Source organism: Rhinichthys klamathensis, unplaced genomic scaffold (assembly GCF_029890125.1).
Source record: "Rhinichthys klamathensis goyatoka isolate OS25496 unplaced genomic scaffold, OSU_Roscu_1.1 h1tg000165l_1, whole genome shotgun sequence".
Taxonomy (NCBI): Eukaryota; Metazoa; Chordata; class Actinopteri; order Cypriniformes; family Leuciscidae; genus Rhinichthys; species Rhinichthys klamathensis.
The window spans coordinates 1432638-1449382 of NW_026606697.1; the positions used below are offsets into that span (position 1 = coordinate 1432638).

General features: G+C 43.6%; 1 protein-coding gene across 1 annotated transcript in view; it reads left to right on the forward strand.

Moving 5' to 3' along the window:
• ntrk3b (neurotrophic tyrosine kinase, receptor, type 3b) overlaps positions 1-16745 on the forward strand; it is a 165590-nt gene that overhangs the window by 12218 nt on the left and 136627 nt on the right. The window contains exon 2 of the mRNA XM_056259167.1: positions 16667-16741. Within this exon, the coding sequence (XP_056115142.1) occupies positions 16667-16741 (75 nt within the window). The remainder of the gene's footprint in view (positions 1-16666; positions 16742-16745) is intronic.

Sequence of the window (16745 nt, forward strand, 5' to 3'; positions counted from 1 at the left end):
CGCGGTACAGTGGAAGTGGCAGGCAGACGTAACGTAACCGAGACGTTCCCTTTCGTTGTCACTCCGAGTTACGTCGGATGACGACGAATGGGGTTACCAGTCTAATCACGCCATCTTCACAGTTGTCTTTCAGTGCCCCGCGTAAATCTGAGATCCCTGTCATGAGACTAGCATGGACGAAGGACTCATATTTAGCACAGGAATACCAAGGTACACTGGGGAGCATATCACATATCTCAGAGAAATATGCAATTAATGCCAGCCCGGGGGGGGGGGGGGGGGGGGCTTAGAGAATACACATATGACCCAGAGGGATGCATATGGAGAACACTGGGGTGTCCAGCAGCAGGTGGAATATTTAAACCCCAGGGGTGGCAAGGTGGCTTGCCGAGGGAAAGACACATGCTCAGAGAGGCTTACAGTGGAAATACACATGTGGGGGTCGCCCAGAGGGGGGACCATGCACACGGAGGCACCTAGCCAACGCATAGGCAATAGACACTGGCGTCGACGTCAGCAGTGCTGGAGGAACTCAGGGCTTGAGGAGGAAGCTCACCTGAGGAAAATATCGCACGTATCCAGTACGTGGAGTGGAATGGCTAGCAAGCGAAGACACCTGAGCGGGTCCGGTACTAGCTGGTTGAAGCGAGTACATGAGAGGACACAGGCTCCACTCGGAGATTGTAGAATCTGGCGAATGTGTTGGGTGTCGCCCACCCTGCAGCCCCGCAGATGTCTGTTAGCGAGGCGCCATGCGCTAGAGCCCAAGAGGACGCCACACTCCGGGTGGAGTGGGCAGTCAGACCAAGGGGGCACGGTCGACCATGCTGCTGGTATGCCAAAGCAATGGCGTCCACTATCCAGTGAGACAGCCTTTGCTTGGAGAGAGCCTTTACCTTCAGCTTCCCACCATAACAGACAAAGAGCTGGTCTGAGGGCGCGTACTGGACAGAGCAGTGCCAAGGCTGGGTCTGCCTCCTCCAGGGGCAGCGCTTGCAGGTTCACCACCTGGTCCCGGAAGGGAGTGGTGGGAACCTTGGGCACATATCCATGCCGGGGTCTCAGGATCACGTGAGAGAAAGCCGGCCCGAATTCCAGGCATGCTTCGTCAACGGAGAATGCGTGCAGCCCGTAGAAAACTGAGGTTCGACCACGGGGAGAAGGTCTGGCGGCAGGTCGGAGTAACTGGTACTCGGAGGGTGCCGTGTTGCCATGCCCACCTCGGGACTCGGTCGCAAAGCCAAAGCTGAAGCGGTCTCATATGAAGCAATCCGAGCAGTGTTACCACGGCTGCAGATGCCATATGCCCCAGGAGCCTCTGAAACAGTTTCAGTGGAACCGCACTCTTGCCCTCGAATTGTCTCAGGCAAGTCAGCAGTGACTGCGTGCACATGCTCGTAAGCTGCGCGGACATGGTGACCGAGTCGATGTCCATACCGAGAAAAGAGATCCTCTGCACGGGGCAAAGTTTGCTCTTCTCCCAGTTGACCCGAAGGCCCAGACGGGCTCAGTGCCGGAGCACTAGATCCCTGGTCTCGAGAGTGAGCTAGTATCAGCCAGTCGTCGAGATAGTTCAGGATGCGAACCCCGTGGTCCCGAAGGTCCCGCACCCTTCGCCAGTAGGGTAGCAATCTCCGCTCTCATGACAGGGGCATTGCCACCGACCATAGTGAAGCGGACTCCCCTGTAGCGGGGAGGAGACCGCGTGAACTGAATCGTGTAGCTGAGCCTGGTAGTTTGTGCGACCCAGCGGGACAGACGAACCACAGACGTCCCCTCGGTGGGGCAGCGAAGCGGAGTGACCGGCCCGCCCGGACGTGGACGGCATAGCGGCCCGGTGTAGGGGCACGGCATCATCCGCGCCCTGACAGATGAGGCCAGGGAAGGACCAGCGTTCCGCAAGGGCCTGCTCTGCCAGGGGTCTGGCGACAGAGGGGGATGAGGCGCCTACCTGCGGCTTCCTCCACAGCACAGCCCGGTGAAGGCTGCTGCTGGGGCTGTGCGGGAGGGGTGGGAGCTGCGTGAAGGGGCCCTCGGCGGTGGGCAGACTGAGGGATCTGCAGCAGCGGGCCGTCGGGGCAGAATACATTGGAAAGCCTCAGTCTGCTCCTGGCCGGTTGAGAACTGTTGGGCAAAGTCCTCAACCGCACCGCCGAAGAGGCCGGCCTGGGATATGGGGGTGTCGAGCAGACAAGTCCGGTCAGCACCCCGCACATCAGCCAGGTTCAGCCACAGGTGTCGTTCCTGGACCACATTGGTGGACATGACATGACCCAGGGAGCGTGCGGCCACTTTCGTCGCTCGGAGAGCAAGGTCAGTGGCGGCGCGCAGATCATTAAAGAGCCCTGGGTCAGTTCTGCCCTCGTGCATGTCCCTGAGCATCTGGGCCTGGTAGACCAGCAGAATGGCCATGGCATGCAGTGAGGCGGCTGCCTGTCCTGCGGCTCTATAGGATTTCACCACAAGCGTATACGAAAAACTACAGGCTTCGGACGGGTGCTTAGGGTCGCGCCGAGAAGAAGCACTCTGAGGACACAGTAGCATCGCAACAGAGCGTTCAACCGCAGTGTACCCATGGGCAATGGCCCCGTCGAGGGGAGGAAAGGCGGATGAGATCAACGAGCGGTCCCAAGAAGACATGGGGGTCTTCCAGGACTTCGAGATCTTATCATGCACGTCCGGGAAGAAAGGTATTGGGGTTGGCCGCGGACGAGGGTCGGTGGCCGTACCCAAAGACCAATCGTCCAGCCGCGAGCGATTGGGACAGGGTGGAGGGTTCCACTCTAAACCGATGCTCGCGGCCGCCTGGGAAAGCATGGCCATCATCTCTGGATCAGACTCGACAAATGCCATGTGCACACCCGAAGGTGGCAACACTGTCGAATCTTCACTTCCTGAAGATTCTAGCCCGCCCTGTGATGCTGCGATGGACATCAGATCCGAATCTGGAGCGTCAAGGGAAACCCGCGGGGCATCCGAAAATAGACCCGGGGGAATCCCCTGAACACTCGCGGGTTGCATCACTGAAGAGGGGGGCGTGGTCCACGGACAAACAGTTGGCGTTTTGTTCCACACTCTCACCCTCAGGTCACCCTGGCCACCAGCAGAAGTACCACCTCTCGTGGAGGGTGTAGATCGGGGTGTGGATGAGGGGACTCTCTCTCTAACGAGATCACTGAGTCTCGATCGTAATGACGCAATGCTCATGTTCCCGCAGAGAGAACATGAGTCATCCACAAACGCTGCTCTAGCGTGATCAATGCCCAAACACGCAGAGCAGAGAATGTGCCCATCAGAGTCAGAAATGAATCGACCGCAACCAGAAATGCACGGGCGAGCTGCCTTTAAAAAGACGTGCCGCGTGCAAGCTCTTTTGTGAGAGGAAAAAACTCTGCGGATGCTGAAGCGAGCAGAGAGAAACACACTCAGGCAGATCACTGCACAGATCAGCAGGCACTGTGAACTCGCTGGAGATCGCCGTCACACCAACACCGGAGAGTCGCTCGTCTCGTAGAGTGAAGTCAGAAATGGCTGTGGAGTGAAGAGAAACTCTTGGCTCCGAAGCGAAAAACATATCTGCATATTGCCGGCGTCCTCCTTTTATACCCACGAGGTGGGGCGGAGTTGCGCCATGCAAATTCCGCAGACCCATGGCATTTCTTTGCCATTGGCTTGTTTTGTAATACTCGAAGTCGATAGGCTTTCTAAGCGAAACCCCATTCGTCGTCATCCGACGTATCTCGGAGTGACAACGAAAGGGAGCTTTTTTTTTTTTCTTCAATACAATTGCAAAAATGGGGACTAAAGCATTCAAAAAGGATGCAAAGGCACCACAAAGTATCATAAAAGTAGTCTATATAATGTATAGAAAGTAAGTCCAGTCGTATGGCATTAAAAAATGACATAAGGGTGATTAAAGACAGCAGAATTTTCTTTTTGGGTGAACTGACTGTTAAATGATGGCTCTTACATTGTCATTTGTGTTTTCTTTTAAAGGGATACTCCACCCAAAAATGAAAATTCTGTCATCATTTAATCACCCTCAAGTTGTTGCAAACCTGTATGAGTTTCTTTCTTCTGCTGAACACAAAGGAAGATATTTTGAAGAACGATTGGAACCAAAAAGTTGTTTGGCACCATTGACTTCCATAGTAGAAAAAAAAATACTATGGAAGTCAATGGTGCCAAAGTTCCAATCGTTCTTCAAAATATCTTCCTTTGTGTTCAGCAGAAGAAAGAAACTCATACAGGTTTGCAACAACTTGAGGGTGAGTAAATGATGACAGAATTTTCATTTTTGGTATCCCTTTAAGAAGAGAGCTCATTTCTAGGTAAAAAAAAAAACTTTTCTACATATATTCCGTAAACACACATTTTTCTAAGTGATAAAGTGACAACATATGAAGATGACAAGAATGTTGAAAGGCATTGCTGATAGGTGTAGTGAATAGGGAAAATGAGGCTGAGACATTTGCACATTTTTAAAGGTCACCGCTATAGGGACAGTATAATTGCCCTGTGTATATACTAGAAATGAGACATTATTGTGATTTTACCTCAATTGAACACCTTTCCAAAGGAAGTCAGACAAATTGATCAAAGAGCTCAATATTTCATATCAGCCAGTGTCTTCAAAAGACACTTTTGGCAAGCTACAACATTATCTTAAGTTTAAATATTGATCTATAGTCTTGTAAGTTATGTTTTATAAATAAAAATATATAAATGTCCAATGATATCATTTATAATTTAATCACAGATTGATATATTTTTGCATCTTATAGCTAAGGTGAGAGTATCCAACTTGAGCAGGTATAGAAATGTAGCTATAGAGCCTCCTCCGTGCAACAAAAATTCCAGCATTTTTAATGTGTCATTCCCAAATGTAAATGAGTACATTACAGAATGGAAAGTATAGTACATAGGGATTCGAATCAGTAATTCATTTTTGTGAAACTGCCGGTTTAGTGGGCGTGGCCAGGAGCCTATAGCTAATAGTGGGCGTGTTTACTGTCTTACAGGAAGCAGACAGATCCTTCTCTGTTTTTAACCCAGCGATTTAGCGTTTCTTCGCACCACGTTACTTGTTGGATAAAGTTGATCGGTACTGGAAAAGATAAACCAGTGTTGGGAGACGTACAAAAATGATCATATTTGTACGGTAATTTTGACCTCTGTACTATCAAAAATAAAAAAAATCTCATAATGTACGATAATTTCTGAATTTTGTGACACTTCAAATGATGGTCGTTGTAATCATAGGGCTTTTATACTCATTGATCTAGCTTTGGATCCTACTTCTACCGTCATGTGAGGAGGAGAATGTGAACGTGGTGTTTCACATGTCTTCCATCTCATCTCATCTTAACTTAACGTTCCTGCCAGGGCACTCAGGTCAGTTATTTCCAAGCTGAGGTCGATAGTTTAACAATAACGTAATTTGCAGGTCATGTCAAAAAGTTGTTGGTCTAGATAAATATCTGTATTCTGTACGTTTGACTCATGTACAATAATTTTAAATACGAGCTTCTGGTACGATATTTGGACAATTCCAATCTGTCAACACTGAGATACATTTATTAGCCTGTTATGGAGGAGTGATGCTATTAACGAGGAGGCTATTATTATTAATTTTTCTCTTGTTTTCGGGCGACTATTAATATAATTAAATCCGCAGTAAACATGGCAAGTGTATTGATGGTGTCCTCACGTCACTTGTATATTGTTGCTTGTATATTGTAATGTTTTGTCACATCTTTTGAGAGGGCAGTGTTAGAGAAAATGCCCTTGGTTTGTTATTATAAACATAAATATAATTGGTTTAAATGGGAATTTATCCTTTGCCATTTCAACTATAAATTTGACATTTTGAATTTGACAAATTTGACAGAGTATTTAAAATGTTAAAATATATATACATGCTGATAGTTCATCTTGTCTCCAATGCACAGCAGGATACCCACATAGATTTATAATTTATCGACCTTTTTTACAGCTACATCTCTGCTGTGCGCTTTTAGCAGTGAAAGTTAATATACAGTTTTTATGAACCCGACTGACTATTAACCAGTGTTCAGTGTTCATGACATGTCTATTTTGACGTCAAGACTGACAGAGAAAACTAAAAAATTTAAAATGTCATGTAAACACATTCTTGCATTGCATTCTTTTGGCATGTAACATTCACTATTGTTAATACTTATTAAAATTCAGCACATAACTCATCCATCACTATTTATGTTACAGAAATAAATGATACAGTACCTCAAATCATGTGGCTTGTTCAGGAGGGGTGTTCTATTACTTTTCCAAGAAATCTTCTTTTTTTCATGGCAGGCAATAAATGGGGGGATAATACCATACAAACCTAAACCGTGAGAGTAACTTTGCTCTGTGGAGAATTCTGAACACATGCACTCTTAAAAATAAAGGTTCCAAAAAGATTTTTTTTTCACAGCGATGCCATTTTTGGTTCGCCAATGAGCCTTAAATAGTTCTTTAAAGAACCATTAAAGAACATTTTAATAGTCTAAAGAATAGATGTGGAATGGAAAGGTTCCATGGATGTTAAAGGTTCTTTATGGAACCTGTATTAAAGATTATTGTTTCTTTTATTTGTATCATTGTTTACAATTCTTTTCCTGGTTTGCCTTACTAAGATGCCCAATTTCATTTGCTCAGTCCTAGTTTCTCTTCAATTAGCCGCTTATTGATTTGTACAATCCCTCTGTTAATTAACCAATCACTGCAACCATGCGCCAATGAGTCCTGATTAATAAAAGCCTGCATTGATGCACAAATTTGTGCACAATGTTGTAACTGCTTAATGTTTGTGATGTGTGTTCATGAGACATGTAAGTTTCTCTTAATTTGTTTATATTGTGTATCTTTTGATTGTGTAAGTTAAAGAAGATTTATCTTGATTTAAGTGTTTGTGTTTCTGTTCTAGAAACCGCACATTATGTACCCCCTGCTCATCTGCTCTGTTCGACCTGTTTCAATGGATTAATAAAGTGGTCAAATGGAATTGTACTGGACTCTGTGTTCTTGCAGACATCCCTGCTGGAATCAAGCCAGACATTTCCTCCTTAGGCCTAACCTCCCTTACAGAACCATTGATGCCAAAAACCTTTATTTTTAGGAGTGTACAATAGCATGGCAAGTATCCAGAACACCCTAGCAACATGCTGACCAGTCAGGAACCTTAGGAACAACATAGCAGTGGTCTGGCAACCACCTTCAAAACCCTAGCACAGGCAAACAACACTCATTTCTTCCGAAAATATAAATGGGTATCACTTAATTTTACACTGTTCTTGTAGCACATGCTTACATGTACGTACTGTAACAGTAAATTTTAGATGCAACTAACCCTGAACCAAACCCAAATCCTGACCCTATAGTGCATGCAGTTAATTATTATTACTCAGTACTTGTATGTATAATTAAATTGAAACAAGGACACCTCGAAATAAAGTGTAACCTATAAATGCAACCACTTGTAATTAATGCCTTTCTTTATCCTGCATACACCAACTGCAATGTAACGAATGCTAACAAACCTCAGAAGTGCTGCCTCACATAATGACACATATTTCTACCATTTAACATGTAAATCAGCAGCAGGCACCTACGAATGATTTATAGCTTGTTGGCGGTAAAGGTGAGGCATATTGTATTTATACATCAGAAATGTAAATCCTGGATTTAAACCTGAAATCAGCAACAGATGGAGGCCAGCTGTAATTTCATCGACTAGATACATTAGAAATCAGGCATGTTGTACACCTGTCTCTGAATAATTGCATTTATTCAGATGTTATGTGGGTGTAGAAGGAACAGCAGTAATGAATAAGTGAAGAGTAAAACTATGTTTACTGACTCAAGCAGTCATGCTGAAGAGTTTTGTAGATGTGATTGCTCTAATTGCTATTACAGTATTTGAAATCATTTCATTGGTTGAGTTCATAATCACACTCCTCAGCGGTCTAGGAGCCCTATCAAACACCTGGCGCAATCCGGCATCAGGCACAACACAAGTGTTTTTTGCTACTGTAGTTTCAGCCCGACGCAGTTATCATTTTCACGTCCCGCACCACATTGTTCAAATAGCAAATGCATTTGTGCCCATCTGTTCGCCCGTGGGCGTGCTGGTCTGAAAGTGAGGTGTATTCAGGCGCATTGTTGGTGCTAACTGCTATTTTGAGTTGCTAACTGAAATTTCTATTAAATAGAAATAGATTTTTTTGTTTTTTGTTATTTAAAGGGCGCATTAGTAATATGCGCCTATAGGCAGGTGCACAACTCACCTACACTCTGCTTATTACACACACAGGGACGGGCAGCAGCACAAAAAAAAAAAAAAGGATTACAATGTAAAAGATTATTATTGTGTTCATAAAGATATGGTGGAATCCGGCTTGTCCCATAGATGTTCTGCTTGCGCGCTTTAACCTCGTGCACTAGTAGATCCGTTTCCTCTCTGGAGAAGTGTTTAGTCTTTCCGCTTGCAAATTCCGCCATGTCCACCATGGCGTGAGCTCAACTGGCTTTCAAAGGGAATGGGAAATTACACTCTGATTGGTTTATTGCATGTTACGCCCAAAACACACCCATTACTCAATAAGAGGATAGGGACAACCCTTTTAGACCATGCACCGGGTGCGCCAACCATTTTTCCCTTTGTTAAACTTGCAAAAGTGGTTCCGGACAGGCCCTAAGTGCACTTGTGCCGTGCGCTTTAGACCATGCGCTTAGATCGTTAAAATAGGGCCCTTGGTTTTTAGCTTTTCAGGGTTCTTTACTCAAAGCCTGGCTCTGAAAAGAAAAGGAAGGTGTCGATCAATGCCTTTATAGCACACCTGAGACAATCTGCTTTATTAAATGTTCTTCCATTAAGCTCTATGTACTTGTGCTGTAGATCATTTAAACAAAGTCATTAATCATGCCCAGGCATGAGTGTTGAGAACAATGGAGAGAGAGGAGATTATGAAGAAAACAGCCATGAACTTGCACACAGCCTGAGAGAGGCTTTTCATCACATGCTGAAATGAAATGGGCACAGAGCCTTTGACTGATATTTGAGTGATTCACATGGTTTAGGGTGTGCATCTGTATAAACACGGTTGATCCAATGCATCTGGATCACAACAATGCCATCCAGACTCAGTTATAGATTTCTATGCATCCAGCAAGCGAGGTCTGATTAACGAACAGAATGTTCTTTTGTATGAAGTATGTAGGAGTATTACATATGTAGATATTAGTTAGTCTAACTGATTAATATATTATTTATAAATTAGTCAACTAAAAGGGATCAATGTGTTTATACAGCCTATATGGTAACACCGGTATAGCCTACATTTTTTACTGTATTTGTTCATCTTTTGTTCAAAAATACAGCTGTTGATTGTTTGTTCATATTACTTCACAGTGCATTAACTAGTGTTAAGAAATACAACTTTTTTGATTTTAAAATCCCCCTGTTGTCAATCATTTTAAATTAATTTAAATATTAATCAAGACAACTAATCTTTGATCACCAAAATAACATATTTAAACGGTTTTTTTTCCTCATGAAAAAAAAATGCTTCATGCCTTAAAATATCTTGAATGCAACTAACCCTTGCTTGCTTCATTTAGTATACGCGGATTCATGAATATGCTAATTAGCCCCGCCTCCATTCGCTCACATCAGTTCAGAGATTCACTCGGCCAACTTACTGAGGTAAACGCTGCACAATGGTATCGCTCTTTACAACGTTACCGACACATAACGGCAATTAATATGATTAGCCTTTTGCTTGACGTTATTAAATGTGTTGCTAATGTTACACAAACTATGTTAGGCTACCGTGCGTTCGCCATTTCAGTCACTAACAATCATCTGACACGCTTTGAACAACTCAGAACGTCAGTGGAGAAAGGTAGCTATAGTTCATCATAACATTGTAATATAGCAGACATCCCAAGTCTCCCGGAAGTTCCGGGAGTCTCCCGCATATTGATAGCGGCTCCCTGATGCCCGCAAATTAGTTAAAATCTCCCGGAATCAAGAGCGCGCGAGCAAGAGCGGTTAGACTGTGCTCCAAACCGTGTAGCGCGCACGACACGACAGAGAGGGAGAGAGCGAGAGACTTTGCGTGTGTGTGTGCCGCGCGTGTGTGCATCAAGAAGTGCATGTAAGACAGAGAGCATCCTGATTGGCCTGTTTTGGTAAGTCAACCAATCAATTGTCAGTGTGGGCGGGCTTTTATCTCTTCTCCCGCGGAACCTATCAGTTCAGTGTATCTAGACACAGGAGCGGCATCATGGCAGAGGGAGAGTGCCCCAAAAAGCGAAAATATAAGACACATTTTACAAGCAAGCAGCAACAAAGTGCAACGAAAGCAAGGAACAAAAGTAAAAGGCATTGGATGTAGGAAATAGGCCTACATGTAGGCTACATTTGGCGCTTATGTAAATAGTTAATTAATTTTTCTGTTATATTAAACTTTATTTCGGTATACAAGTAAACTCTTGTTCTGTGGTGATATGTCGGGGGGGGGGGGGGGGGATACCTCCCTGAAATGACTTGTTGCAGGTTGGGATGTCTGATATAGCCTACATCATACACCCGCTATATTTCTAAATCTACCCGATTTTTCATATCAACAAAAACAAATACCGGGATAACCTGGTATCTCTCGAGACTCCCCTGCTAGTTCGCTGTTAATGATATGCTAGCCCGCCGGAGAAAATACTCAACAATGCTGTTCACTAATGAATTTGCACATGGTTTGTCTTAAAGGGATAGTTAACTTCAAAATGAAAATTCTGTCATCATATACTCACCCTCAAGTTGTTTCAAACCTGTATGAATTTCTTTCTTCTGCTGAACACAAAGGAAGATATTTTGAAGAATGTCAGTAACCAAACAGTTAACTGGACCCATTGACTTCCATAGTAGGAAAAAAAATATATACTATGAAAGTCAATGGGTCCAGTTAACTGTTTGATTTCTGACATTCTTCAAAATATCCTTTATGTTCAGCAGAAGAAAGAAATTAATACATGTTTGAAACAACTTGAGGGTGAGTATATGATGACAGAATTTTCATTTTGAAGTGAACTATCCCTTTAAAGCACATGAAAAACACCACATAGACATATACAACATTAAAAACTTGATTTTCACCACAGGGGGACTTTTAACAATGTAGGCCTATTAGTAAATGTAGAAATTGTTATTAATAGATTTATAAATGCTATAGAAGTGCACTTCATTTTTAGTTCATGTTAACTATTGAAACTTTATTGTAAAATGTTACATTAATTTAGTTAATTATTTAATAATTTTAATCTGCTTTAAATTGACTAGATTTAAAGGACATCTGTGTAAAAACTTGCCAAACTATTTTAATAACAAGTTCAAAAAAACTTCTAGTTTCCTGAGAGGTTACAGAAGTTACAGAGTCGTAACCTGAGACGTTCCCTTTTGAGGGAACTCGCGATGCGCCGATGACGCTTTGGGAACGAGAATGCCCAACACGCCATACGAACAAGAGCTTGTCTGTGTGAATACTGAGAGCACAACTAAGACAAGAGCACCTGTGAACCTGGGGTAGCGCCCAGGTTGAAGTTGTGAGTGGAGAGGACCAGCCCGCCGCATACCACATCCTAGAGGGATAACTACTTGTATAATAAGGCTTCTAAGCCGCCATACTCCTATCCTGGTCTAAAAGCACCTCGGAGGAAACGAACAAGGTACAGCAGGCCAAAGGGTAACACATTGGACGCTGCTGCCATGAGGCCTAACAGTCTCTCGAACTGTTTCACAGTGCGTGACTTGCCTAGCTTTAGCTCTTTCGTGGCAGTGAGGATAGCAGCTACACAAGCTGACTGAATCCCATACCACACCAAGGAAAGTGGTTCTCTGTAATGGAGAAAGCACACTCTTCATGGCATTGAGTCTCAACCCCAATTTATTCATGTGAGCGAGGACGACATCTCGATGCTGAACCGCTAACTGCTCTGATTCCGCCAGAATCAGCCAGTCGTCGAAGTAGTTCAGAATGCATATGCCCTGCAGCCTGGGCGGGGCCAGAGCTGCATCTTCGCCCTTCGTGAACGTGCGGGGTGATGGAGCTAGACCGAATGGAAGTACCCGATATTGGTATTCTTTGCCCCCGAAAGAAAACCTGAGGAACTTCCTGTGCTGAGGGAGGAAGGTGACATGGAAGTATGCGTCTTTTAGATCTATCGTGATAAACCAGTCCTCGGATCTGATTTGAGTCACAATATGTTTGAATGTCAGCATTTTGAACTTGAATTTATTGACTGCACGATTCAACTGAGATCTAATAAAAGACGCAACCCCCCATCCTTTTTTGGAACAATGAAGTAACGGCTGTAAAAACCCGATTCTCTGTTGGTTGAATACACCTGCTCTGTAGCTTGCTCAGCTAACAGAGTCTTTACTTCTTGCTCCATTACCAGAGCCTGCTCGGGATGCACTAACGTGAGCAACACCCCGTTGTAGCGTGGCTGACGAGAACCAAACTGATCAAACTGGATTCTGTAGCCTTACTCTATGAGCAGGACACACTGAGATATATTTGGCAGATTTTTTTTTCATTCTGTCAGATAATCTATTAAGGGTACCAGTCTCTCGAGACTGGCCTCTGGTGTAATTGAAAAAGTCACTTCGGTGACCTGAAGCATACTGGCAGGAAACAACCGAACTGACTGTTTTTGAACCCCCCTCAGAGGGTGCGAGTTTGACACAGCGTCGTGGTGACACTGAGCCATGTCCTCGCTGGAGACCGCTGCGCCCCGAGGCACCAAGGGTGGCGGTGTTGGCAGAACGGCCTCCTGAGGGCACCAAGGTGGGGCGGGCACCGTATACTGAGGTGTACACCGCTCCACACTGGTCAGGGCTGCCCTCAGAGGTCTGACACCTGTGGCGTCAGGACCTTGGCCGAAGCCTTTTTCGCAGAAACAATGGTCCTCAGATCCATCTTCTGCTTCAAAGGCTTCTGTTGAGAATGCCATCCCGGTCTATCTGAGGGGGAGCACAGGAAACGACACTCTATCTTGTACAAGGAGTTTGTTAATCTCAAATGATAACATAACCAGAGCCTGCTCGGGGTCCACCACGTAGGGAGGACCCCTATAAATATGGGTGGATGAGAACCGAACTGAATTCTGTAACCCTTTTCTATAGTGAGCAGGCCCCAAAGATGATATATTTTGGCAGTAGCTTCCACGCTGCCAGAAAATCTACTAAGGGGACCAATCTCTCGAGACTGGCCTCTGGTACTGGTCGAACAGCCACTTCGGTGCCCTGATGCGGCAAACCGGCAGGGAAAACCGAACTGGCAGCACTGCGACCCTCCTCAGAGAGCCGCCCCTCAGAGGGTGCTGAGGAGACACAGATTCTCGAACCCGTCTCTCCCCAGAGGGGGCCACCCTCAGAAGCCTGATAGCCTCGGCATCAGGACTTCTTCTTAGTCGAAGCCTTCTTCGAGATAATGACTGTCCTCAGATATGTCTTATCCCAAGATGACTACGGCTGAGAATACTAAAGGAACCAGCCTCTCGAGACTGGTCTCTAGTATAGCTTGAGAAGCCAATCCGGCGTCCTGAAACGGATGACCGGCAGGAAATAACCAAACTGACCCCTCTTAAACCCACCTTCTGCGAGTCAGACACTGAGACTAGAACTCGCTGGAGGGCACCGGAGGTATAATGAGGTGTTATCCACTTCCCACTAAATGGGATCCTCAAAGATCAGATAAGTGCATATTTCATTTTCTCAAAAATTAAATGCAGCCAAATATCAATAAGACAAGTAGAAACGGACTAGTTGAAAGGCTGGATATAGTGTATTAATATAGACAGTTTCAAACAATAAAGAATACTAAATTAGTTTGCACACAATAATAAGAGAACGAGAGAAAGGGAAATTCCCGTCCCAAACAACACATGAATCGCGTGTGTCCCCACTCGTAATGAAGCGAGGGCAGGGACGAACACACGATCCAAAGCTGTTTGCTCGCCATACTCCTGTCTAATATATAAATATATATGCTTGAGGACAAACAACAATACATAGACAGAGACAGATTCACAAAGAGCGCTTGCTGAAGGCACAGAAGCTAGCGCGGTTCTAAACCGGATGTGCTTTTATCCTTTCCTGGTCGTGACGTCACCTGCCCGTGACGCTCACTCTCGCCGTTGGACTAGTTGACATACGTGCTTCAGACGCAATCACGCAAGGACGTTCCCAAAGCGTCATCAACGCATCGCATCGCGAGTTCCCTCGAAAGGAAACAGTGATTCTCAACTGGTTAGGTATGGCATCGTTCATCGGTGGGCGTCAGCTGTGAAGCCCATCCTCAATCAAAGCCCTTTGTGGAAATGAGTGACCTGAAGACACTGTATAAAACCAATGGGCAGTAAAGTAGCAGGGCCTCTGCTGTATTACATTAACTGCAGTGCGCCTCATTTGTAAAGTGTCACTCTCTCCAATGCTGTAAACAGAAACATTAAATCTACCTGATGGACTGTGCTGGACTGTGCTTCTAGGGGTTTTGTGGCATTGTCAGGGTGTGTGTGGATCTAGAAGCGTGTATTCTTGTTTGCTTTTGTCTGTGGCTGTGTTCTGTCAGCGGCACATCCTTAATTTCTCCTGCTTGGAACATCTTTCACTTCTATCCAGATTGTGTTTGTTTTAGCTGGCAGATAAAAAGCTTGTGGAATAGGAAATAAAGGCAGTGCTGCATGCCCTGGCAGTAGCTGAATTTAAATGCAAGCATGTTTTCAAGCAGATGCTGACACTGATAAGGGTGTTTCAGTGACATGGTAGGGGAGGCGAGGGATAATTGTGTAACACCTTTGTTTCACTTGGATTTTAGTATTTATTCAGAAATTGTTTAGCCTAAACTTTTTTAATTTTTGCCTCTTTAAAAAAAAAAAAAATCAATAAGTTTAGTTGTCATTACAGTTACAATAAGTTTAAACATATCTATGAATTAAAGGGTTAGTTCACCCACATACATTTTCTCTCATCATTTACTCACCCTCATGTCATTACAAAGCATAAGACTTTCATTCACCTTCAGAACACAAATGAAGATCTTTTTGTTGAAATCTGAGAGCTTTCTGTACCTCCAGTGACAGCTACGCAACTACCAGTTTCAAGCCCCAGAAAGGTAGTAAAGACATCATTATAATAATCCATGTGACTCCAGTGGTTAAACCTCAATTTTATGAAGTGACGTGATTTGTTTGTGCAGCAAAAGATCATTTATCCACTTTATTTACAAAAGACTAACCTCCAATGCGCGTTCACGAGAGGACCAAGACGCATACGTTTTGTGTTGAGCAGACGCTGTTGCGTGAATGTGCATTGGAGATTAATATTTGGTAAATAAAGTGGTCAATTATGGGTTTTTTTTTGTGCAAACAAAGTACTCGCGTCGCTTAAAAAAAGGACTTTACTTTTACTTTTGTTTAGTGATGTCTCTACTTCCTTCCTGGGGCTTGAAAGTAGTAGTTGCGTAGATTTCTCTCAGATTTCATCAAAAATATCTTCATTTGTGTTCCGAAGATGAACGAAAGTCTTACGGGTTTGGAACGACACGAGGGTGAGTAATTAATAAGATAATTTTTATTTTAGTGTGAACTATCCCTTTAAAGTCAGATTCTACTGAACTCAAAATATACCAAGGTCCAAGGTATACTTATAAAATACTTGCTACGTAGTTGTAACAGAAAAGCACTAGAATGTGAATGATTATATTTATAAATGATATATAACCAACCATTCAAAAGTTTGGGGTCAATTTTTAATGTTTTTGAAAGAAGTCTCTCACCAAGGCTGCATTTATTCAATCAAAAATACAGTAAAAACAATAATATTGTGAAATATAATTACAATTTAAAAGAACTGTTTCGAAAAAAAAAAAAAAAAAAAAAAAAAAAAAATCTGTGATGGCAAAGCTGCATTTTCAGCATCACTACTCCAGTCTTCAGTGTCACATGATCCCTCAGAAATCATTCTAATATGCTGATTTGCTGCTTGAGAAACATTTCTTATGATTATCAATGTTGAAAATAGTTGTACTGCTTCATTTGTTTTTGTGGAATTGAGCAATTGAATGAGTCCTTGCTGAATAAAAGTATTTAAAAAAATCTACAGACCCCACACTTTTGAACTATTTGTGTAAATTATTTTGGGAGAAGAGATGATTAAATTGTGCTTATTGTGAGTTTTATTACTGATGATACATTTATTTAGAGTTACAATGATCCAAGCTCTCCCATACAAGTTTACTTGTGTCTCTGGTAATTCTGCATGGTATACATGATAATTATCTTTGTGTTTCCCATGTTATATGCATTTGACCTTACAGTCTAGGGTAAAACAAATTGTTTTGCTAATTATTTCACAGTGTGGTTTGCAAGTAATCACACCCTTAGGCCATCTGCGTAACCAACACACGAATGCCTCTGAGAGGAATGTTTCAAGAGCGCTCACTGAACTGTGATATATTTTTCAAAACTCAAGGGACCTTCCGTTGGGTTCCTGCCTCAGCCATCAAGTGGAAAAACACATATATCTTGGTTGAATAAATTGGTGGTAATGGTGCTGTTTTCAATATTTTCTCTCTTTCTTTTGTAGACACATAGAAAATTGGACTGGATTGCAGATTCTTAAGGATGTTGACATGGAACTGTACACAGGACTCCAGAGACTGTGA